This window comes from Phyllobates terribilis, unplaced genomic scaffold (assembly GCF_046119375.1).
Source record: "Phyllobates terribilis strain yellow unplaced genomic scaffold, ASM4611937v1 Scaffold_4__5_contigs__length_816908805, whole genome shotgun sequence".
Taxonomy (NCBI): domain Eukaryota; kingdom Metazoa; phylum Chordata; class Amphibia; order Anura; family Dendrobatidae; genus Phyllobates; species Phyllobates terribilis.
The window spans coordinates 809,061,271-809,085,401 of NW_027362764.1; the positions used below are offsets into that span (position 1 = coordinate 809,061,271).

Here is a 24,131-nt window from a genome sequence, read left to right on the forward strand (position 1 = left end):
CTTTTACCTTGTTTAGGAGGTCACGGCAGTCGGCTCCCGGGCCCGTACTCGGGGTCTCTCTTTAAAAAGGGGTTTTAGTGTACAGTTTGTCTCGTGACGCCACCTGTGGTTTCCGGTAATGGTTACCGGCGCTGCTGCAGACCTCCGGGGGTGATGAAATGGCAGCTGGGATGTTTCTGCTCCCCACAGGCAGAGCGGGCCCCCGGGCAGTGTAGGTGCAGATGGTGGTGATGCTGGGGCTTGCAGTGCAGGAGAGATGGCGCAGCAGGAGTAACTGACAGAGACAGGGGATTCACTTCAGTAGCTTTACTGGTGCGGATGTCAGGTACGGTCCAGGTTACTCGGTAGGAAGGATGCACTTCAGGACTTCTCCCCAGTGAGCGGGTATAAGGCCTCCTGGTCCGTGTCTCCCTCTCTGTATGCTCCTGGCCAGCCTGCAACTGGGCCTAGCTTCTGTGCCGTGCTGCTCCTTCATCTGTCGCTTGGTAGTAGGACCTTTTTCTGGCAACCACTATCCCTGGACGCCGGGGCCATCGTGGTTCGTAGTCCTGTCATGGGTTTAGCTTCAGGTCGACCAGGGACTTGTAGTCCTCCTGGTATGCCGGTGATCCCTACTGGGTATAAACGACCCTGTAGGTGGGAGGGTGGAGGTGTTTGTATGTAATGAGGGCCTTTTGTGGAGTCCACCCATGCACCCTTTTTGGGTCCTGTGGTACCTGTGAACAGCAGGGTACCACAATGGCAGTCAGGCTACCTCTGGTGAGCGCATGGACTACCTGAGCAACTTCTGTGGGTTGTAGAGTTCGTCTCATGCTACCACAAGTGTGAAACCACTACCAACATTCAAAAGTGACCAAAATATCAGCCAGAAAGCATTGGTACTGAGATGTGGTCTGTGGTCCCCACCTGCAGGACCACTCCTTTATTGAGGGGGTATTGATAATTGGCAATAATTTCCATCTATTGTCTATTCCATTTGCACAACAGCATGTGAAATTGATTGTCAATCAGTGTTGCTTCCTAAGTGGACAGTTTGATTTCACAGAAGTTTCATTTATTTGGAGTTATATTCTGTTGTTTAAGTCTTCCCTTTATTTTTTTGAGCTGTGTATATATATTACATGAGTTGGAATCGAAGGTGTATATACCATACGCTCACTGTTAGTTCCCCAATACCCGGCCTTTTAGTGGAAGCAGCCGTCGCTTTAGGGATCTGGAGTAGACAAAATAGAGATTCCAAGAATTAAGAGACCTTCTATGTTAAAGGTAAAGAGGAAAAAAGTCCATGTGCCTTTACAAAATCGGATGTGACCAGAAAACCTAGGTAAAATCAGGTCACAATAGCTGTCGGTTTATCTGGCTGCTGTACTCGGGTGCATGCAAGGGTCTAATATTAGACTATTGGAGCAATGAAGAGGCTCAACAAATTATTCACAATAATACACTATAGTAGGCTGAAGAAACGCCACTCCACAGCAGGATGTGGTCTCCACTATGTGTGACAGTGGTGATGGTGTTTTCAGGGTCTCATCTGACCAGAGTCCTTTCTTCCACATGCTCGCTGTGTTCCCTACATGGGACTTCTTATGGGTTTCACAAATGACTTCTTCTTGCCGCTCTTCCATAAAGAGCTGCACCATTTCTTGTAGGACCGCTCTGTTCAGGATTTCTGGCCTTTTTACGATTCACATGCTTCTTGCTTTCGTATTCTACCATACCATGTAAGTAGGTTGTAACCTTATACATACCTTATCTCTTCCATTTACAATGACTAGATCCTCTGCATACCTTACATGGTTGGTATTTTCCTTTTGCCTGCCCCAGTTTCCCTCCCCCGTTTTTCGGTGAGGGCATTCACAGGCTGCCACCTACACAATAGGGGCGGCATTCTTATGTGGCCATTTGTATGCCATCTATGCATTTATTGTATTTGGTGATAGCATACATCTGGTTTTCTAGGATTTCATATGATGAAGTTATACTGATATACACTAGATGTCTTGCTCATTTTTGATGCGCACCAACACGTACAGTGTATCATGTATTTACATGTATCTGACATCGTATGATATACTCCGAGTTCTGTCTAGGTGCACTTTACCCAGTGCGGCGCCCCTCCACTTTACCCAGTGCGGCGCCCCTCCACTTTACCCAGTGCGGCGCCCCTCCACTTTACCCAGTGCGGCGTGCCTCCACTTTACCCAGTGCGGCACGCCTCCACTTTACCCAGTGCGGCGCCCCTCCACTTTACCCAGTGCGGCGCGCCTCCACTTTACCCAGTGCGGCACGCCTCCACTTTACCCAGTGCGGCACGCCTCCACTTTACCCAGTGCGGCGCGCCTCCACTTTACCCAGTGCGGCGCCCCTCCACTTTGTATTTTAGACACTTTGTTCTATAACACTTTCAGTGCGGGCACTCTTGTTTGTGTAGTGCCACTATACCATTTGTCCAATAAAGGTTTTTTTCCTTTCTAGTATTGTCCTCGTGATTGTTGGACCCAATATTCAGTGTTTCTCTCTGCCAGTTGTGTTCTTACCCGAATGGTCTGCCATTTCCTAGTCTATATAGCAAATATACATCTTTCTATGTGGTTGTATCAACTATTAGGTCCCTCTAAAACTAATTATACATATTGCTATACTCAATGTGTTAGCTGTGGATCTGCAGCTCCTCAGTGGTGGTGTTCTTGCTTGGGATGTCAGGTTAGGTGGACGGCCATGTCTTGGTAGGTATGTAGTTGTGGCATACTCCTTCCATGTTTGGATGATGGATTGATGCTCCGTGAGATGTTCAGAGCTTGGGCTATTTTTTATAGCCTAACCCTGCTTTACTCATCTCCACAACTTTATCCCTGACCTGCCTGATGAGCTCATTGGTTTTCAGCTTTATCCCTGACTCGTCTGGTAAGCTCCTTGGTTTTCAGCTTTATCCCTGCCCTGTCTGGTGAGCTCCTTGGTTTTCAGCTTTATCCCTGCCCTGTCTGGTGGGCTCCTTGGTTTTCATGAGGCTATTTGATATATAATATTTTCAAACAAACCTCTGAAGCGTTCACAGAACAGCTGTAGTTAAACTGAGTATAAATCGCAACCATGTGGACGCAATGTACTAATTATGTGACTTCTAGAGGCGATAGATTCCTCTAAATAACATCCTGAGTGACCCAGACTACAGGGGGCTGAATACTAATGCACAATGTTCAGATTTATATTTTTAGAATAATTAATACACCTCGTATCATTTCCTTTACACGTCACAAATACTTGTTACTTCGTGTCGTATCACAGAAAATCCCAATAAATACATTTAAGCTTGTGGCTGTAACAGGAAAAATGTGGAAAGTTCACAGAGTATGACGACCTTTTCAAGGCGCTGTATTACCGGGATCCTGAATTGGACCACAGACCTCTGGCCTCCATGTCCAGCACTCACCCCCCCCAGTAAGGAGTTGGCACAGCAAGGGTTACACAGCAGAATATATTTATTACAGAAGATTATGCAGGAAAAAAACCTAAAAAAAATCGGCAGAAAAATCTAGAAGACACCAGAAACAAGCCCATATAGAAACGTCAGTGTGGGACCCCCGGATCTCCATAGCCCCGGAGGTGCCGTCCGCTACACCACAGTGCCCAATGGGGGAGATTATACCAAGACTGAATGTGGCCCTGGAGCTGGGCCCGCGGTAGTGCAGCCCCCTGACCCGTTGTTAACGATCCACCAGCTTATTGCTGAGTACTTGGCACTTCCTGCACCCGCGAGTGATCCCAAACCTCAACTCCTCCCATGCACGGCGACAAATGGGGCGGCGACAGCAGAGTCGACCAATCAGAGAGCAGTGAAGAGATGACATCACACAATAAGAACCAGATGAAAAAAGGAGGAAAAGGAGCGGCACAGCGATCATTGGACGTCTGACCGAGGCCGCCAGTATCATGGGAAGATGGCGGGAGGGCGAGTTATAGCCTGGGGCCGGCCGTCGCCCGCGTGGCACAAGTCCTCCCCGGGGGCCGGCCGTCGCCCGCGTGGCACAAGTCCTCCCCGGGGGCCGGCCGTCGCCCGCGTGGCACAAGTCCTCCCCGGGGGCCGGCCGTCGCCCGCGTGGCACAAGTCCTCCCCGGGGGCCGGCCGTCGCCCGCGTGGCACAAGTCCTCCCCGGGGGCCGGCCGTCGCCCGCGTGGCACAAGTCCTCCCCGGGGGCCGGCCGTCGCCCGCGTGGTACAGTAAATGTGCAACCAATAATAAAATCTGTTCAATCATCGTTTTCGTCACACCAAGAGAGGGGCTCGGGGTGGGACCCCGAGACCAGATGTGACGGTCTCTCTAGAGACATCCGGAGGTTACGAGTGATTGGAGTCCGCAGAGTCTATATAAGCAGGCGGACCGGATGAACTGCACAGAGTGGGGGAGGGTGCGCTCATGGCAGCGCTGCCTCCGGTCCCAGTAACCCCTCATCTAAGAGACCCCAGAATCACTGGACTTGTTGTGAGCGTCCCATGACAGCAGAGACAGGGAGGGGTCCTCGGGGTGATCGCCCATCTCGTCCCCGGAGAGCTCCAGCAGGATGGGGAGGTCCGAGCTTGGCGAGTTCATCAGGATCCGGGGCTGCGCTGTGTACTGGACCAGCTGCTTCCCTGCAGACAAGGAAGAAGAAGGGTTAATGTCGCAGGTAGCGGAGGTGCACAGCCCCCCATATCTCCCGGAGACCTCACCTGTGCCCACCACACCGCCCTCCGTCTCCTTCTGATCCTGGGAGAGCAGTTCCTGGATCTGTGACCAGAAGAACACAGAAGGTCAGACCCCAAACCACGAGAATCACATCCGAGCCTGGAGGACTGTGTGTGGGCCCATTATACCGTATGGAGGACTATGTGGGGGCCCATTATACCGTATGGAGGACTATGTGGGGGCCCATTATACCGTATGGAGGACTATGTGGGGGCCCATTATACCGTATGGAGGACTATGTGGGGGCCCATTATACCGTATGGAGGACTATGTGGGGGCCCATTATACCGTATGGAGGACTATGTGGGGGCCCATTATACCGTATGGAGGACTATGTGGGGGCCCATTATACCGTATGGAGGACTATGTGGGGGCCCATTATACCGTATGGAGGACTATGTGGGGGCCCATTATACCGTATGGAGGACTATGTGGGGGCCCATTATACCGTATGGAGGACTATGTGGGGGCCCATTATACCGTATGGAGGACTATGTGGGGGCCCATTATACCGTATGGAGGACCATGTGGGGGCCCATTATACCGTATGGAGGACCATGTGGGGGCCCATTATACCGTATGGAGGACCATGTGGGGGCCCATTATACCGTATGGAGGACCATGTGGGGGCCCATTATACCGTATGGAGGACCATGTGGGGGCCCATTATACCGTATGGAGGACCATGTGGGGGCCCATTATACCGTATGGAGGACTATGTGGGGCCCCATTATACCGTATGGAGGACTATGTGGGGGCCCATTATACCGTATGGAGGACTATGTGGGGGCCCATTATACCGTATGGAGGACCATGTGGGGGCCCATTATACCGTATGGAGGACCATGTGGGGGCCCATTATACCGTATGGAGGACCATGTGGGGCCCCATTATACCGTATGGAGGACCATGTGGGGCCCCATTATACCGTATGGAGGACCATGTGGGGCCCCATTATACCGTATGGAGGACTATGTGGGGCCCCATTATACCGTATGGAGGACTATGTGGGGCCCCATTATACCGTATGGAGGACTATGTGGGGCCCCATTATACCGTATGGAGGACTATGTGGGGCCCCATTATACCGTATGGAGGACTATGTGGGGCCCCATTATACCGTATGGAGGACTATGTGGGGCCCCATTATACCGTATGGAGGACTATGTGGGGCCCCATTATACCGTATGGAGGACTATGTGGGGCCCCATTATACCGTATGGAGGACTATGTGGGGTCATTATACTGTATGGAGGACTATGTGGGGTCCATTATACTGTATGGAGGACTATGTGAGGCCCATTATACTGTATGGAGGACTATGTGGGGCCCCATTATACTGTATGGAGGACTATGTGGGGTCCATTATACTGTATGGAGGACTATGTGGGGTCCATTATACTGTATGGAGGACTATGTGGGGTCCATTATACTGTATGGAGGACTATGTGAGGCCCATTATACTGTATGGAGGACTATGTGGGGCCATTATACTGTATGGAGGACTATGTGGGGCCATTATACTGTATGGAGGACTATGTGGGGCCCATTATACTGTATGGAGGACTATGTGGGGGCCCATTATACTGTATGGAGGACTATGTGGGGGCCCATTATACTGTATGGAGGACTATGTGGGGGCCCATTATACTGTATGGAGGACTATGTGGGGGCCCATTATACTGTATGGAGGACTATGTGGGGGCCCATTATACTGTATGGAGGACTATGTGGGGGCCCATTATACTGTATGGAGGACTATGTGGGGGCCCATTATACTGTATGGAGGACTATGTGGGGGCCCATTATACTGTATGGAGGACTATGTGGGGGCCCATTATACTGTATGGAGGACTATGTGGGGGCCCATTATACTGTATGGAGGACTATGTGGGGGCCCATTATACTGTATGGAGGACTATGTGGGGGCCCATTATACTGTATGGAGGACTATGTGGGGTCCATTATACTGTATGGAGGACTATGTGGGGGCCCATTATACTGTATGGAGGACTATGTGGGGGCCCATTATACTGTATGGAGGACTATGTGGGGGCCCATTATACTGTATGGAGGACTATGTGGGGTCCATTATACTGTATGGAGGACTATGTGGGGTCCATTATACTGTATGGAGGACTATGTGGGCCCATTATACTGTATGGAGGACTATGTGGGGGCCCATTATACTGTATGGAGGACTATGTGGGGGCCCATTATACTGTATGGAGGACTATGTGGGGTCCATTATACTGTATGGAGGACTATGTGGACCCATTATACTGTATGGAGGACTATGTGGGGGCCCATTATACTGTATGGAGGACTATGTGGGGTCCATTATACTGTATGGAGGACTATGTGGGGTCCATTATACTGTATGGAGGACTATGTGGGCCCATTATACTGTAAGTAATGATAAGAAAAAACTTCCTCAATTGTAGAATTTTTGTTAATAAATATCAAGGTTGGCCGCAACTTTGTCCAAGTTTTTAATGGTGTCCCGCTGTGTATTTTGGCATCCCGGACTCCAGACTGATACCCTGAGCAGCGGCTGCGGAGGGCTCAGCTCACAGAGCGTTACTGTAACAAACCCTCAGCTGTGGCCTCTGAATGTACACAGGACAGGTCTCATTCACTGACAGCAAGGAGACATCTTGGGGTACTACAGAGATTAGTATAAACCCAGAGACATCAATGTTAGGAGGTCTGTGGCCCTGGCTGCTCCATAGACGGGGCCCTCACTGGGGGCGGCGGGATCAGAGCAGCGCGGTCACACCGCACTCACACTGGCCAGGCTGGAGTCCAGGTCTGACAGCGGCAGCTCCGGGACCGTCAGGGAAGGACTGAAGAGCTGGAAGAAAGGTCAGAGGTCAGAAAGGGAGCGGGGGATCCGAGGATAGGGGGTCCGAGGGGGACGAGGAAGGGATCCGAGGGGGACGGGGAAGGGATCCGAGGATGGAAGGGGTCCGAGGGGGACGGGGAAGGGATCCGAGGGGGACGAGGAAGGGATAAGAGGGGGAGGGGGAAGGGATCCGAGGGGGACGGGGAAGGGATCCGAGGATCGGGGGTCCGAGGGGGACGGGGAAGGGATCCGAAGATAGGGGCTCCGAGGGGGACGGGGAAGGGATCCGAGCACAGGGGCTCCGAGGGGGACGGGGAAGGGATCCGAGCACAGGGGATCCGAGGGGGACGAGGAAGGGATCCGAGGGGGAAGGGATCCGAGGGGGAGGGGGAAGGGATCCGAGGGGGAGGGGGAAGGGATCCGAGGGGGAGGGGGAAGGGATCCGAGCACAGGGGATCCGAGGGGGACGAGTAATGGATTCGAGCATAGGGGATCCGAGGGGGAAGGGATCCGAGGGGGAAGGGATCCGAGGGGGAAGGGATCCGAGGGGGAAGGGATCCAAGGGGGAAGGGATCCAAGGGGGAAGGGATCCGAGGGGGAAGAGGAAGGAGCCCGAGGATAGGGGGTCCGAGGATAGGGGGTCGGGATCCAATGGGGTGTGACTCACATCCAGGAAGGCGCTCGAGTCCACGCTGAAATTGTGGCCGCTGAACAAGCTGTGTAGACTGTCCAGCCCGGAGTCGATGATGTCCACATGGTCATTCAGCTCGGTCCTAATGGCGACAGAAAAGAGCAATGAGAATGGGAGCAGCATCTAGGAGGACGACAACAGGAAGAGCGGCAGCACTGGAAGGAGGAGAAGATGGCAAGTAGCAGCAATGGGGAGAAGGAAATGGAACAAAAGCAGTGAGGAGGAGAAGGGAGAGAGGGGCAGCAGCTGGGAGGAGAAAAAAGGAAGAGGAGCAGAAGTCAAGAGGAGGAAAAGGACAGGAGGAAGGGAAGCAGAGGAGAGAAGGAAGACTGGAAGAAGCAAAGCAGCAAGGAGAAGAGAAAAGAGGGGCAGCAGCAGGGAGAAGGAGAGGAAAGGTGCAGCAGAGGAAAGGACAGCGCGTTACGGAGGAGGCTGGGGGCAGCAGTGGGGAGGACAGCGCAGGACGGAGGAGGCTGGGGGCAGCAGTGGGGAGGACAGCGCAGGACGCAGGAGGCAGCAGTGGGGAGGACAGCGCGGGACGGAGGAGGCTGGGGGCAGCAGTGGGGAGGACAGCGCGGGACGGAGGGGGCTGGGGGCAGCAGTGGGGAGGAGGCTGGGGGCAGCAGTGGGGAGGACAGCGCGGGACGGAGGAGGCTGGGGGCAGCAGTGGGGAGGACAGGACTGCCTGTAGCTGGCCATTAGACTCGGCATGGTGGACGGCCTCTTTCTTCCCCCCTGCTGCCGATTGTGCTGATATTTTGCAGAGAATGTTACTGGTCAGAGCAGTAGTTTGACCTCCAGAGCTGCTCTTCTGTCCCCATGCCTACTGCCATGCTGCCATGTGTAGAGGAACGGTCACCGTCCACATGAGAGCCCACACATACCGAGCACAGCACTTTACCATTATTGGCAGATGCAGGGTCATGTGACCACAGAGCTCCTCCCAGTGTGTAAAATGATGCATGATGGGAGTGAGATGAGGGCTTTCTGCACTTCCTGATGGCGGCTTATCTCCTTCTCTGCAGCTGTGACCCCCCCCCCCGCCCCGGCGGGATCGCTCCGCTGAGCCGCGCTGTGCGAGCGGATGAGGGAGGATCTGCTGCGTTACTGGCCACGTGGGAGACAGCGGCCGCCGCGAGGACGGCAACATACAGAAAGAAGTCTGACCGGGGAGAGGAGCAGAGGCGAGACATCTCAGACATCTGGCGACGGCTAAAGATGCTGAAAGAGACAAACACAGGAGCTATAGGAGGAAAACAAGAAGACGGGGGCGACGCAAGGGCGAGAGAGCACAGCAGTCGCAGAACGGGAGAGAGCACAGCAGTCGCAGAACGGGAGAGAGCACAGCAGTCGCAGAACGGGAGAGAGCACAGCAGTCACAGAACGGGAGAGAGCACAGCAGTCGCAGAACGGGAGAGAGCACAGCAGTCGCAGAACGGGAGAGAGCACAGCAGTCGCAGAACGGGAGAGAGCACAGCAGTCGCAGAACGGGAGAGAGCACAGCAGTCGCAGAACGGGAGAGAGCACAGCAGTCACAGAACGGGAGAGAGCACAGCAGTCACAGAACGGGAGAGAGCACAGCAGTCGCAGAACGGGAGAGAGCACAGCAGTCGCAGAACGGGAGAGAGCACAGCAGTCGCAACGGGAGAGAGCACAGCAGTCGCAACGGGAGAGAGCACAGCAGTCGCAACGGGAGAGCACAGCAGTCGCAACGGGAGAGAGCACAGCAGTCGCAACGGGAGAGAGCACAGCAGTCGCAACGGGAGAGAGCACAGCAGTCGCAACGGGAGAGAGCACAGCAGTCGCAACGGGAGAGAGCACAGCAGTCGCAACGGGAGAGAGCACAGCAGTCGCAACGGGAGAGAGCACAGCAGTCGCAACGGGTGAGAGCACAGCAGTCACAGAACGGGAGAGAGCACAGCAGTCACAGAACGGGAGAGAGCACAGCAGTCACAGAACGGGAGAGAGCACAGCAGTCACAGAACGGGAGAGAGCGGCTAAAGGAGAGAGCACAGCAGTCACAGAACGGGAGAGAGCGGCTAAAGGAGAGAGCACAGCAGTCACAGAACGGGAGAGAGCGGCTAAAGGAGAGAGCACAGCAGTCACAGAACGGGAGAGAGCGGCTAAAGGAGAGAGCACGGCAGTCACAGAACGGGAGAGAGCACAGCAGTCACAGAACGGGAGAGAGCACAGCAGTCACAGAACGGGAGAGAGCACAGCAGTCACAGAACGGGAGAGAGCGGCTAAAGGAGAGAGCACAGCAGTCACAGAACGGGAGAGAGCAGCTAAAGGAGAGAGCACGGCAGTCACAGAACGGGAGAGAGACTCTGCACAGAGAGCTACCTGACAGAGCAGAGAGGCAGCACAGCAGCGCAGGCTGAGGGGCAGTGAGGAGGCGCACGCCTGCTGAGGTTGGGCAGGAGAAGGCCACCAGCCTCTGACCACACTTACTTGTCCAGGCAGGCCACACTGAGGCAGGGCTCCTGTTCTTCGGTCGATGGTCGCCCATCATCCCTGGCCGCCTGGACACTCGGGTCGTTCTCCTGCAGGATGGAGTCAATGAAAGTGGTAGGAGACAAGGAGCCCTCCACGTCTTCGGCAGGGAGGGGGCTGGGGTCCGAGGTCACCTGACTATCAGGGGTGAGGGGCTCTTCTTTGATCAGGATGACTGGACTGCATGTAGAAGAGAAAAGTGGGGGGAGAGTTACATTCATGCGCTTCAAGCAGTAGAGGACCTGTGTGGGATCCATACTCACCTCCCCTGCAAGCTGGGATCTGGAGACGCTGGGGGGCTGGAGACCGCCACCTCCGTCACATCAGAGATTATGGGGCCATCAGTGGAATCTGGGGAGTAGCGCCCAGCGGCCGAGTACCCCGAGAAAGACGCCTGGAACAGGAAGACAGGTATAACCCTGATGGAATAAACAGCAGCTGCAGGCTTATGTTGTTGAGAAACTATCCTTAGCAGATATAGACAATGCTGTGCTCTGGACTGTGTGACCTGCGTCTGCTTCAGTTCTTCCTCTAATCCTCCATGTTGTGATGACGCAGATATCGGCTGCTGTACAGGTGACGTTCAATCTCTCACAATGTCTGAGAGCGGAGGATCCTGCTGAAATCTGCAACAGGGTATGGCGCAGATACAACCCAACAGAGTGCACGGCACAGCAAGGTACGGTACGGCAAGACACAGCAATGTACGGTACGGCAAGGCACGGCCAGGTACGGTACGGCAAGGCACGGCCAGGTACGGCACGGCAAGGCACGGCCAGGTACGGCACGGCAAGGCACGGCCAGGTACGGCACGGCAAGGCACGGCAAGGCACGGCACGGCCAGGTACGGCACAGCACAGCAAGGCACGGCCAGGTACGGCACGGCAAGGCACGGCCAGGTACGGCACGGCAAGGCAAGGCCAGGTACGGCACGGCAAGGTACGGCACGGCAAGGCCAGGTACGGCACGGCAAGGTACGGCACGGCCAGGTACGGCACAGCAAGGCACGGCCAGGTACGGCACGGCCAGGTACGGCACAGCAAGGCACGGCCAGGTACGGCACAGCAAGGCACGGCCAGGTACGGCACAGCAAGGCACGGCCAGGTACGGCACAGCAAGGCAAGGCCAGGTACGGCACAGCAAGGCACGGCCAGGTACGGTACAGCAAGGCACGGCCAGGTACGGTACAGCAAGGCACGGCCAGGTACGGCATGGTACGGTACAGCAAGGCACAGTAAGGTGCGGTACAGCAAGGTATGGTACGGCACAGCGGAGAGACTGATACAAGGAATCTCCATGTACATAAGAAACATAGTATATACAGTTAGGTCCAGAAATATTTGGACAGTGACAAGTTTTGGTTTTAGAAGCCGTGACGTGATGAAGATCGGCAGCATCGCCATCATGCCACGATGCTGCACATCCCGAGTGGGAGCAGCTTGGTTGTGCTCCCAAAAATGGCTCAACATCTAGGCGATTTATAAATGGGGTTAACGCTGCTTAACCTACGGCGCGGAGGACGCCTGAGACCTCAGCAATTCTGTCCTGGAGCAGGCGGCCTCGTACTGATCCGGCCTCCTTATCTCCAGTGCTCGCGGACCATTTTATTCAATGTCCTCATTCTTTGAACTCCATTAGACGCCGCCAAGGCATGACAGCAGAACCCGGGATCATCTATGGGTGGTCTTGGTTTCCAGTTTCTATTGTGGTTATGATCAGCTCAGGCTTGTATTAATAACAGTCTGACGGAAACTTCCGTATTGGGTTGGGGGTCCTAGACAGAGTAGCCTCCCGCCTCTCCTGCATGAACCATCGGACCGCTGGCGGCTCTCGGGGACCAGATGGCACGGCATGCTGACCCGGCGGTGAGAATGCTAGCGCATGGCAACGCTCCTCCGGATGCGGCTATGGATGGGTTATTTATAAATTCAAACATGAACTTTCTTTAGGAGAACAATTGAGAAACAGCAACATGAGGAACGTCCGGATCCGATATGGTTAGATATGAAGAGGTCTCAGGAACAGAAAACCAGCGTGTAAAGTCCAAGTGCGGAGAACTGGAGGACACAGACACCGAGGCCAAGACGAATGAATGTCGTCTATGAACAGCGGGTGACACAAGTATACTACTTGGCACCAATCTTCTAAGTAAATCTATTTGTAAAGGGGCTATTGGCATGAAATTCTCCCCAGATGTCGTTAACAGCCTGTCCAATCCACACACGCAAAGAAGTCACCATAGAATGTCCATAAATTATGTGTAACAATGAGAAATGACACCGGCAAAAAGCCCTGAAAAGTCCTGACACCGGCTGAAATCTATCAGTAACTAAAAAGCAATCCTGTCACTTAGTGACAGACAATATCAACTGGTTAACCTGGTGCCGATAAAAAGGTGTCTAATTACCAAGGTGCCACACAAGAAACATCTCATGATGGGTAACACCAGTGAGGTGTCTCAAGACCTCCACAACCTTATTGTTGCAAAACATCCTGATGGCATTGGTTACAGAAGAATTTGTAAACTACAGAGGTTTCAGTGAGCGCTGCTGGGGCCATATTCCGGAAGAGGAAAGAACATCATTCCACCATAAACCGGCCACGACCAGGTGCCCCCAGCGAGCTTCCACCATAAACCGGCCACAACCAGGTGCCCCCAGCGAGCTTCCACCATAAACCGGCCACAACCAGGTGCCCCCAGCGAGCTTCCACCATAAACCGGCCACAACCAGGTGCCCCCAGCGAGCTTCCACCATAAACCGGCCACAACCAGGTGCCCCCAGCGAGCTTCCACCATAAACCGGCCACAACCAGGTGCCCCCAGCGAGCTTCCACCATAAACCGGCCACAACCAGGTGCCCCCAGCGAGCTTCCACCATAAACCGGCCACAACCAGGTGCCCCCAGTGAGCTTCCACCATAAACCGGCCACAACCAGGTGCCCCCAGCGAGATTCCACCATAAACCGGCCACAACCAGGTGCCCCCAGCGAGATTCCACCATAAACCGGCCACGACCAGGTGCCCCCAGCGAGATTCCACCATAAACCGGCCACGACCAGGTGCCCCCAGCGAGATTCCACCATAAACCGGCCACGACCAGGAGCCCCCAGCGAGATTCCACCATAAACCGGCCACGACCAGGTGCCCCTCGCAAAATTCCACCATAAACCGGCCACGACCAGGTGCCCCCAGCGAGATTCCACCATAAACTGGCCACAACCAGGTGCCCCTCGCAAAATTCCGCCATAAATCGGCCACAACCAGGTGCTCCCCACAAGATTTTATACAAAGGAGTGTAAAGAATTATCAGAAGAGTTATCCAAGAGCCAAGGACACCTGTGAAGAAACAGATCTACAGAAAGACCTGGAATCAGCAGGGACAATCGTTTCACCGAAAACGATAACTAATGCACTCAACCTCCATGACCTGCATGCACGCTCACCACACAAGCTCCATGACCTGCATGCACGCTCACCACACAAGCTCCATGACCTGCATGCACGCTCACCACACAAGCTCCATGACCTGCATGCACGCTCACCACACAAGCTCCATGACCTGCATGCACGCTCACCACAAAAGCTCCATGACCTGCATGCACGCTCACCACACAAGCTCCATGACCTGCATGCACGCTCCCCACACAAGCTCCATGACCTGCATGCACGCTCCCCACACAAGCTCCATGACCTGCATGCACGCTCCCCACACAAGCTCCATGACCTGCATGCACGCTCCCCACACAAGCTCCATGACCTGCATGCACGCTCACCACACAAGCTCCATGACCTGCATGCACGCTCACCACACAAGCTCCATGACCTGCATGCACGCTCACCACACAAGCTCCATGACCTGCATGCACGCTCACCACACAAGCTCCATGACCTGCATGCACGCTCCCCACACAAGCTCCATGACCTGCATGCACGCACAGCACACAAGCTCAATGACCTGCATGCACGCTCACCTCACACGCGCCATGACCTGCATGCACGCTCACCACACAAGCTCCATGACCTGCATGCACGCTCACCACGTAAGACTCCATTGCTGAACAAAAAGCATATTCAAGAGCGTTTACAGTTTGCTCAACAACATTTAGTCAAGCCTGTGAAATACTGGGAGAATATAGTCTGGACTCTTCGAGTGCCATAATACACACTATGTTAGGAGGCCAAAAGGCAGTGCAAGTCACCCCAAAAAGCCCACCGACGCTTCAGGATTTGAAGAGTGTTTGTATGGAAGAATGGGCCAGAATCACATCTGAGCAATGCCTGCAACTAGTTTCTTCATACAGGAAGCTTTAGCATCTACGAAGGCTTTTGTACCAAGTATTAATCACATGTCAGTAACATGTTCAGTACTTTTCCCGGTGTCATTTCTCATTATTACACATAATTTATGGACATCTATGGGGATTTCTTTCCGGTGTGGATTGGGCATCTGGGGAGAATTTCATGTCAATAGCACCTTTATAAAAATCAGTTGAATACTTATTTCACCTGCTCAACAAGGTCCTGTGTAATCAACATCATTTATTCATCCTGATGGGTCCTTTACTGAAACGTCTGTTCTAAGAACGAGCCCGAGAGCGAGCGTTACCTCTCCTGGAGAATCGGCACGATAAGCCGGACCCTATGACAGTACGTGGAGCTGGCAGCCATTGGTCCCACACTGTGTGTAACATTTCAGGGTGATGCCGGTGATGGTCCAGCCACTTCTCGTGGGGTAACAGCGCATTAATGAAAGACATCCATTCAGTGATGGTTGGGGATTGAGCCGTCGGTCACGTCCTCACCACCTTCTTCCTCTCCTGACTCGTAGGCCTCCATATCAATGCATAGTAAAGAGATGGACGAGGATCACATTATGTCACTTAATCTAATCAGCTGCTCCCAAAAAGCCAGGATCCATGGGTAGCTCCAAACAAGGTGGAAGAACGTTCCCGGAGCTGCACGACATCCGGGGCACTAATTTAGGTGATCAGGTCTACACCCGGTTAGTCATGAAGTCATGGAGGACGTATGATGTAGTCATGTAAGACGCAAGGACGAGGGCGTCGCGAGGGAGGCGGGCGTCGCGAGGGACGAGGACGGTGAATCACCAGTGACGACACGGAACAGGTAGGCTCCACGGTCTCGCATCCATCTGTGCACTCATCGCAGGTAATTAATCTAGGCATGTGGCAAGTTGGAGCTGGTGGACAAGACGGGAAAGTGCATCTCCCCAGAGCCTGTACGTACCTGGGATATGAGCCACACCGCCTGTTGCTCCCACCCCAAGTCCCCAGAGAGGGAAAGCACATCTGGGACCCACTCATTGTGCTGGAGGGAGTATGAGCATCAATCCCAGTTATTCTGAAAAATCCCACCATCGTCCTCCATACCCGCAATGCCTTTCTAGAGCCTCCAAAGAAGGCCATCAGACTCCCACACCAAGAGACAGACGATGTGATGGGTTACACCTGGTGAGGACGGTGTATGAGAAGTGACCGTACCCTCGTCACTTCTGATGGCTGCCACCTAGGAGGCTATGGAAGTTATTAATACCGTGGACAATATTCAGGACTAGTAGATGCTGTGAAGACCCGGGGGCTTCCGTGGGTGTAACGCTACTCAGACAGACAACACAGGGTGAGGGAAAAACAGTGCGGCAATACATTACTGAACCACAAAGCGGACAATAAACAGATAGGAGATAGGAGAACCACCGAATGTCCAGTCCAGAATGCAAGAAACAAAACAAATATGAATATAAAAGGACCTTTATTGAAAATTGGTCAAAGTGGTGCTGCAAACACATGCAATCCCACCATAACATGAACCATGAAATGCAACGTACTAGTAAAAATAAAATACATAGAACCATACAATGGGCAAGATATATTACAAATCCATGAAAAAATAGTCAAAAAGTATGTCAGAGAAAATCACAGCATAAAGGACACATGTTTTTGTATATATAAGAGAAAATCACCAATTCATATGTCAGTGTGACTATACTATTGAAGTGGTACATCTATACAAGTATAATGTGCCCAATATTAAGCAGAAAGCCTGACATACCTGTATATGGGAAATGGAGGGATCACAGAGAGAGGGCCCCGACGCGCGTTTCAGACTGCAGTGTCCTTCGTCAGGGGGTGTTTGGTCTTTGGAAACACGGACTATAAAAAGGGGGTGTGTAGCCAATCGCTGACAATATGAAAAAGAGGGAGGACACCGTGTGTACGGCGTGACTGCTCCGAAAACCGGAAGTGCCTTGCAGGATCGCGTCAGAGGGGGCGGGCGTATACAGTACCCATAATGCACTATAAGGTAAGGTCCTATACGATGGTTCATCCAGCGTGATTGCGCACACGCAGTCTGGAGGCACCGCATCATGTGATCGGATGAATCGGGTCATGTGACCCGAGCCACCTTACACATAGAGATGCGGGGCCGGCAGGAACAAGGGGCACAGATGGCGCGAGCGCACTGGATAAGCCAAAGTAGGTGACCAAAGTGCAATAACAAGAAGATATCATATATACAATATATATATACCTAACCAAGGACGTATATATTTGGATCAAAGCAGTAAAATGCAATGTGCAAAACTGTGACACATATAACTGTATATATGTAACTATGAGATAAGTGTAAGTGAAAAAAATAAGTGATAAAGGAAGATAAATAAAAAGAAGATATCAACCGGAGAAATGTGAATGTAAAATACATAAAAATATATAAGAATGTAAAAAGTGTAGTGAAAATATCATTAAATACAATGGATCAAGAGAATAATTAATACCAAGAGTGTGAAGACAACTTCTCAATAAACGTGTGAATATAGATAAGAAAATAAATATATATATATATATATATATATATATATATATATATATATATATATATATATATATATATATATATATATATATATATATATATATATATATATATATATATATATATATATATATATATATATATATATATATCACAGGTAAAACTAAAATCATCACATGTTCAAAAATCCATATAAGTACAAATGAATGTATATAACATTATACAGATACATAAATCTATACAACCATATATGGAAGGTAGTAAATGACAAATAAATAATAAACAATAAAATGCAAAAGAGTAAAAATTATTATAAGTAATAATACAAGTGAAAAATAAAAAATAAATAATAGAGAAATATAGTAATGAAAATAAAAATAATATAGAAAAAATGTGCAAAAAAATATATATATATAGGATGTGCAAAAAAATGTGGGGTGTAAAAGACACAGAAGTGAGATATGTGTGAGACGACTACAGTGAACAAAGGATATGATGTGATAAGTGTATGTGTGTAGTGAGATTAAAGTGTGTGTGTATGATGACAATGTAGCAAATCAGTGAAATAAGAGGAAAGTTAACATTTATATAAAAGTGAAAAATAACAGAAATATATATAAAAATATAAATCTATGGTAATAGATGAGACGCCGCAGCCAGATCAACAATGATGTTTCAATGATCCACGATTCCAGGTAGCACTCAGGTAACGTGAGCAGATATATTGTTACTCAGGTACAAAGGTGAACGAAGGCCGACACAAATCATACACTGAAAATGAAAAATAAAGAAGAATAGTTTAACACAAGAAAAGAGATAAAACCTATAAAAATGGTACAAAGACCAAAAAAAGACAGATTACAGGAACGGGACAAAGCTTATATTTTCGTTAAGGCCCAGGGGATGTGTGGTTTTAAGCGTCCAAATCCACTTAGTTTCTAATTTTGCCAGAGATTTACTGATTTTTCCGCCCCTGATATTATGTGGGATATGATCGATTCCAATAGCTCGTAATAGAGAGGCATTGCAATTGTGAGGTTGTTTAAAATGCCGTGGCAGTGTTTTCAGTGAGGACATGTCATCGACATCTTTTGCTGCTTTGATTCCTAATACATGTTCGCGTATCCGGATTTTCAACTGGCGAGTCGTCAGTCCCACGTAAATGAGTGGACAGGGGCAGATAACACAATATATTACTGCAGATGTAGTACAGGTAATACAGTGTTGAATCTGATAGGTTAGTAATCCATCCGAGCTCTGAAAATCTCTCGCACGTCCAATGTTGGGACATGCCACACATTTTCCACATGGTTTACAACCTTTTGGTGTTTCAAAATTGGACAAAAACGTGTCAACCTTATTGGTATAATGACTCTTCACCAAAGAATCACGCAAATTGCGTGATCTCTTAAAGGTGATGCTGGGTTTAGAATCAAGATATTTGGCAAGAACAGGATCAGATAAAAGAATTGGCCATGATTTATTTAAGAAATAACGCATCAGATTTGTTTGGCCATGATATTGAGTAATGAATCTGACCCGATTATCATGAGCAGGAGTTCTTTTTGAATATAGAGCCATATGACGTGAAGTATACTTGGCCCTATTGTATGCTTTTTTTATAGAGCGATGGATATAACCTCTTTCCAGAAAACGATTTTTCAAATCATCAGCCTGCGTTTCAAAATCAGTATCGTTGGAACATATTCGACGCAGCCTCAGAAATTGACCCATTGGTATGGATCGAATCATGGCTGGAGGATGAGATGAAGAGGCTAGTAAAAGAGTTAACCGATGTAGTCTTGCGAAATAAATCCGTCTGTAAACAATTGTATTTGTCAACACTTATTTTGACATCCAAAAATTCAATCGACTGCTTGTCGAAATGATATGTAACATGAATGTTATGTGACTTATGATTTAAAATGCTCAAATTCATGTAATTCTTGTTCCGACCCCTGCCAGATCAAAAATATGTCGTCTATGTACCTCGTCCAAAAAAGGACACGGTCCATAGACGCATATCGATCGTTTTCTGGAAAGAGGTTATATCCATCGCTCTATAAAAAAAGCATACAATAGGGCCAAGTATACTTCACGTCATATGGCTCTATATTCAAAAAGAACTCCTGCTCATGATAATCGGGTCAGATTCATTACTCAATATCATGGCCAAACAAATCTGATGCGTTATTTCTTAAATAAATCATGGCCAATTCTTTTATCTGATCCTGTTCTTGCCAAATATCTTGATTGTAAACCCAGCATCACCTTTAAGAGATCACGCAATTTGCGTGATTCTTTGGTGAAGAGTCATTATACCAATAAGGTTGACACGTTTTTGTCCAATTTTGAAACACCAAAAGGTTGTAAACCATGTGGAAAATGTGTGGCATGTCCCAACATTGGACGTGCGAGAGATTTTCAGAGCTCGGATGGATTACTAACCTATCCGATTCAACACTGTATTACCTGTACTACATCTGCAGTAATATATTGTGTTATCTGCCCCTGTCCACTCATTTACGTGGGACTGACGACTCGCCAGTTGAAAATCCGGATACGCGAACATGTATTAGGAATCGAAGCAGCAAAAGATGTCGATGACGTGTCCTCACTGAAAACACTGCCACGGCATTTTAAACAACCTCACAATTGCAATGCCTCTCTATTACGAGCTATTGGAATCGATCATATCCCACATAATATCAGGGGCGGAAAAATCAGTAAATCTCTGGCAAAATTAGAAACTAAGTGGATTTGGACGCTTAAAACCACACATCCCCTGGGCCTTAACGAAAATATAAGCTTTGTCCCGTTCCTGTAATCTGTCTTTTTTTGGTCTTTGTACCATTTTTATAGGTTTTATCTCTTTTCTTGTGTTAAACTATTCTTCTTTATTTTTCATTTTCAGTGTATGATTTGTGTCGGCCTTCGTTCACCTTTGTACCTGAGTAACAATATATCTGCTCACGTTACCTGAGTGCTACCTGGAATCGTGGATCATTGAAACATCATTGTTGATCTGGCTGCGGCGTCTCATCTATTACCATAGATTTATATTTTTATATATATTTCTGTTATTTTTCACTTTTATATAAATGTTAACTTTCCTCTTATTTCACTGATTTGCTACATTGTCATCATACACACACACTTTAATCTCACTACACACATACACTTATCACATCATATCTTTGTTCACTGTAGTCGTCTCACACATATCTCACTTCTGTGTCTTTTACACCCCACATTTTTTTGCACATCCTATATATATATATTTTTTTGCACATTTTTTCTATATTATTTTTATTTTCATTACTATATTTCTCTATTTATTTATTTTTATTTTTCACTTGTATTATTACTTATAATAATTTTTACTCTTTTGCATTTTATTGTTTATTATTTATTTGTCATTTACTACCTTCCATATATGGTTGTATAGATTTATGTATCTGTATAATGTTATATACATTCATTTGTACTTATATGGATTTTTGAACATGTGATGATTTTAGTTTTACCTGTGATATATATATATATTTATTTTCTTATCTATATTCACACGTTTATTGAGAAGTTGTCTTCACACTCTTGGTATTAATTATTCTCTTGATCCATTGTATTTAATGATATTTTCACTACACTTTTTACATTCTTATATATTTTTATGTATTTTACATTCACATTTCTCCGGTTGATATCTTCTTTTTACTTATCTTCCTTTATCACTTATTTTTTTCACTTACACTTATCTCATAGTTACATATATACAGTTATATGTGTCACAGTTTTGCACATTGCATTTTACTGCTTTGATCCAAATATATACGTCCTTGGTTAGGTATATATATTGTATATATGATATCTTCTTGTTATTGCACTTTGGTCACCTACTTTGGCTTATCCAGTGCGCTCGCGCCGTCTGTGCCCCTTGTTCCTGCCGGCCCCGCATCTCTATGTGTAAGGTGGCTCGGGTCACATGACCCGATTCATCCGATCACATGATGCGGTGCCTCCAGACGGCGTGTGCGCAATCACGCTGGATGAACCATCGTATAGGACCTTACCTTATAGTGCATTATGGGTACTGTATACGCCCGCCCCCTCTGACGCGATCCTGCAAGGCACTTCCGGTTTTCGGAGCAGTCACGCCGTACACACGGTGTCCTCCCTCTTTTTCATATTGTCAGCGATTGGCTACACACCCCCTTTTTATAGTCCGTGTTTCCAAAGACCAAACACCCCCTGACGAAGAACACTGCAGTCCGAAACGCGCGTCGGGGCCCTCTCTCTGTGATCCCTCCATTTCCCATATACAGGTATGTCAGGCTTTCTGCTTAATATTGGGCACATTATACTTATATAGATGTACCACTTCAATAGTATAGTCACACTGACATATGAATTGGTGATTTTCTCTTATATATACAAAAACATGTGTCCTTTATGCTGTGATTTTCTCTGACATACTTTTTGACTATTTTTTCATGGATTTGTAATATATCTTGCCCATTGTATGGTTCTATGTATTTTATTTTTACTAGTACGTTGCATTTCATGGTTCATGTTATGGTGGGATTGCATGTGTTTGCAGCACCACTTTGACCAATTTTCAATAAAGGTCCTTTTATATTCATATTTGTTTATGTTTCTTGTATTCTGGACTGGACATTCGGTGGTTCTCCTATCTCCTGTGTTTTCAACCGAATGGTCTGCCATTCATTATTGCCCACATAATATATACAATTTTTTCACTGTTGTTGGGCCGTTCATATTGACAGACGTGTCTCTATGACATATCACCATTTTTTGATGTGGATTTTTCTAAGTGTATTTGCGCTAATAAACAGATAGAACAGTCCCAGTCAATACCCAAGATGGTGCAACATTACACAGTCTCACCCTTACTTCTCCGCCCGCCTGGGATAGAACAGCTGCGACTTTGGGACTTCCGGGGTCAACTACCTCAATCAGTGGCCCCTCGCTTTTGGCAGGCCCCCACAGAAAGGAGGTAGCGGCAAGCTTAGGTAGCTAGCAGTCCATCGACGTACAAGGCCAGGAGACCCGAGGGTGCCACCCTGGCCTCTCCGAGTTTCCATGGGGCCAGATGACAGACTGGTCCCAATCTGGCTTCTCCAAATGTCTCCATGGGTTCCAGGCAACCGGAAGGTCCCTCCTGGCAACACCAAACAACATATCCATGTGGCCAGGTGACTTCATCATCCCAACATGGTCTCCCCAAATGTATCCATGGTCTCTCTGATGGTCAATGGAGCAGATCTGTATCTTTCCAGTCAGGGCCATATATCCTTAGGCTGGAATTATGTACAATCCAAATCTGTGTCTCTTTGGCAAAAGTGATGCTTCAAGTTACTCTCCTGAGGAGTATATAATCGTTGATACTCCTTGTAAAGTCTCTCTAATTCTCTATTTTAAGACTACTACAGAAGCACATGTCCCTTAAAATAGTTACAGTTGACCTTTCAAGTACACATTCACAGGTAAGAGGTTAGGGAGGGCATTACTCACAGGGCTCAGGTCTCATTGTTTGAGCTAATCAATTTACATAGTTGGTATCGCAGGGGCTATTGTAAATAAACATCATTGTTTCCAAATGAAGAGAAGTGAACATTCAGTTTTATACATACACTGGTCTGTCCTTCTTGACCAGCCACAGAAATACACATACATTTAAGAGTCAACAAAAAGATAATAGCATATTTCTCTTGGATTAACAAATCTAAATGTCTGGCTGATTAAGATAAGAAGTTGTTTAGTCACAGATGACAAAAGTGTGTCTTATTACCGATAGATGGCCAGATGGTACAACGGCCCTTCTTGTGGTCTTCAAATATAAAAACCTCTGGGCCATATCTCAATGCCCTTGAGGGATCTCGGGAGGTTACATCTCCAGCCTTTCATTAATATTCAGACAGAAGCTGCGATCACTGGTGGGTGGTGCCAATCTCATTAAACCACCTGGATGCCTCAATTACTGCACCAAGTCAGGACCCCCGAAGCGGATTCCAGAAATGCTCTTTCCAGAGATTAATATGAGAGGAGGACCGGCTCGGGCAAGATATGAGAAGGACAATGGTGGGCGGCTCTGGCCATACTTGGATTTCCTAGCACCTCGGAGGACGGGACAGCTTCGCCTTTGAAAGCTTTTATTGCTAAGGCCACGACCCCACTATCAGGGGGAGAGACCCCACCGCTGAGATCGATGGGATAGAGACCACAGCTGTGCTGCCGCGCAGGAGCAGAGAGATGCCGGGAGAGACCCCACCGCTGAGATCGATGGGATAGAGACCACAGCCGTGCTGCCGCGCAGGAGCAGAGAGATGCCGGGAGAGACCCCACCGCTGAGATCGATGGGATAGAGACCACAGCCGTGCTGCCGCGCAGGAGCAGAGAGATGCCGGGAGAGACCCCACCGCTGAGATAGAGACCACAGCCGTGCTGCTGCGCGGGAGCAGAGAGATCCGGGAGAGACCCCACCGCTGAGATCGATGGGATAGAGACCACAGCCGTGCTGCTG

At 49.0% G+C, this 24,131-nt stretch overlaps 1 protein-coding gene across 3 annotated transcripts in view; it reads right to left on the reverse strand.

Moving 5' to 3' along the window:
* Window positions 1-3,461: 3,461 nt before the first annotated feature.
* The window catches only part of HSF1 (heat shock transcription factor 1), a 42,080-nt gene continuing 21,410 nt past the window's right edge, over window positions 3,462-24,131 (reverse strand). For 2 of the 3 annotated variants that reach the window (XM_073680085.1, XM_073680086.1), the window contains exons 9-15: window positions 11,016-11,146; window positions 10,711-10,932; window positions 9,427-9,480; window positions 8,236-8,341; window positions 7,512-7,577; window positions 4,708-4,765; window positions 3,462-4,629 (exon numbers count right to left, since the gene is read on the reverse strand). In XM_073680085.1, the coding sequence (XP_073536186.1) occupies window positions 4,451-4,629; window positions 4,708-4,765; window positions 7,512-7,577; window positions 8,236-8,341; window positions 9,427-9,480; window positions 10,711-10,932; window positions 11,016-11,146 (816 nt within the window). In that variant the 3' untranslated portion in view covers window positions 3,462-4,450. The remainder of the gene's footprint in view (window positions 4,630-4,707; window positions 4,766-7,511; window positions 7,578-8,235; window positions 8,342-9,426; window positions 9,481-10,710; window positions 10,933-11,015; window positions 11,147-24,131) is intronic. The other variant, XM_073680087.1, reaches the window with a different exon arrangement.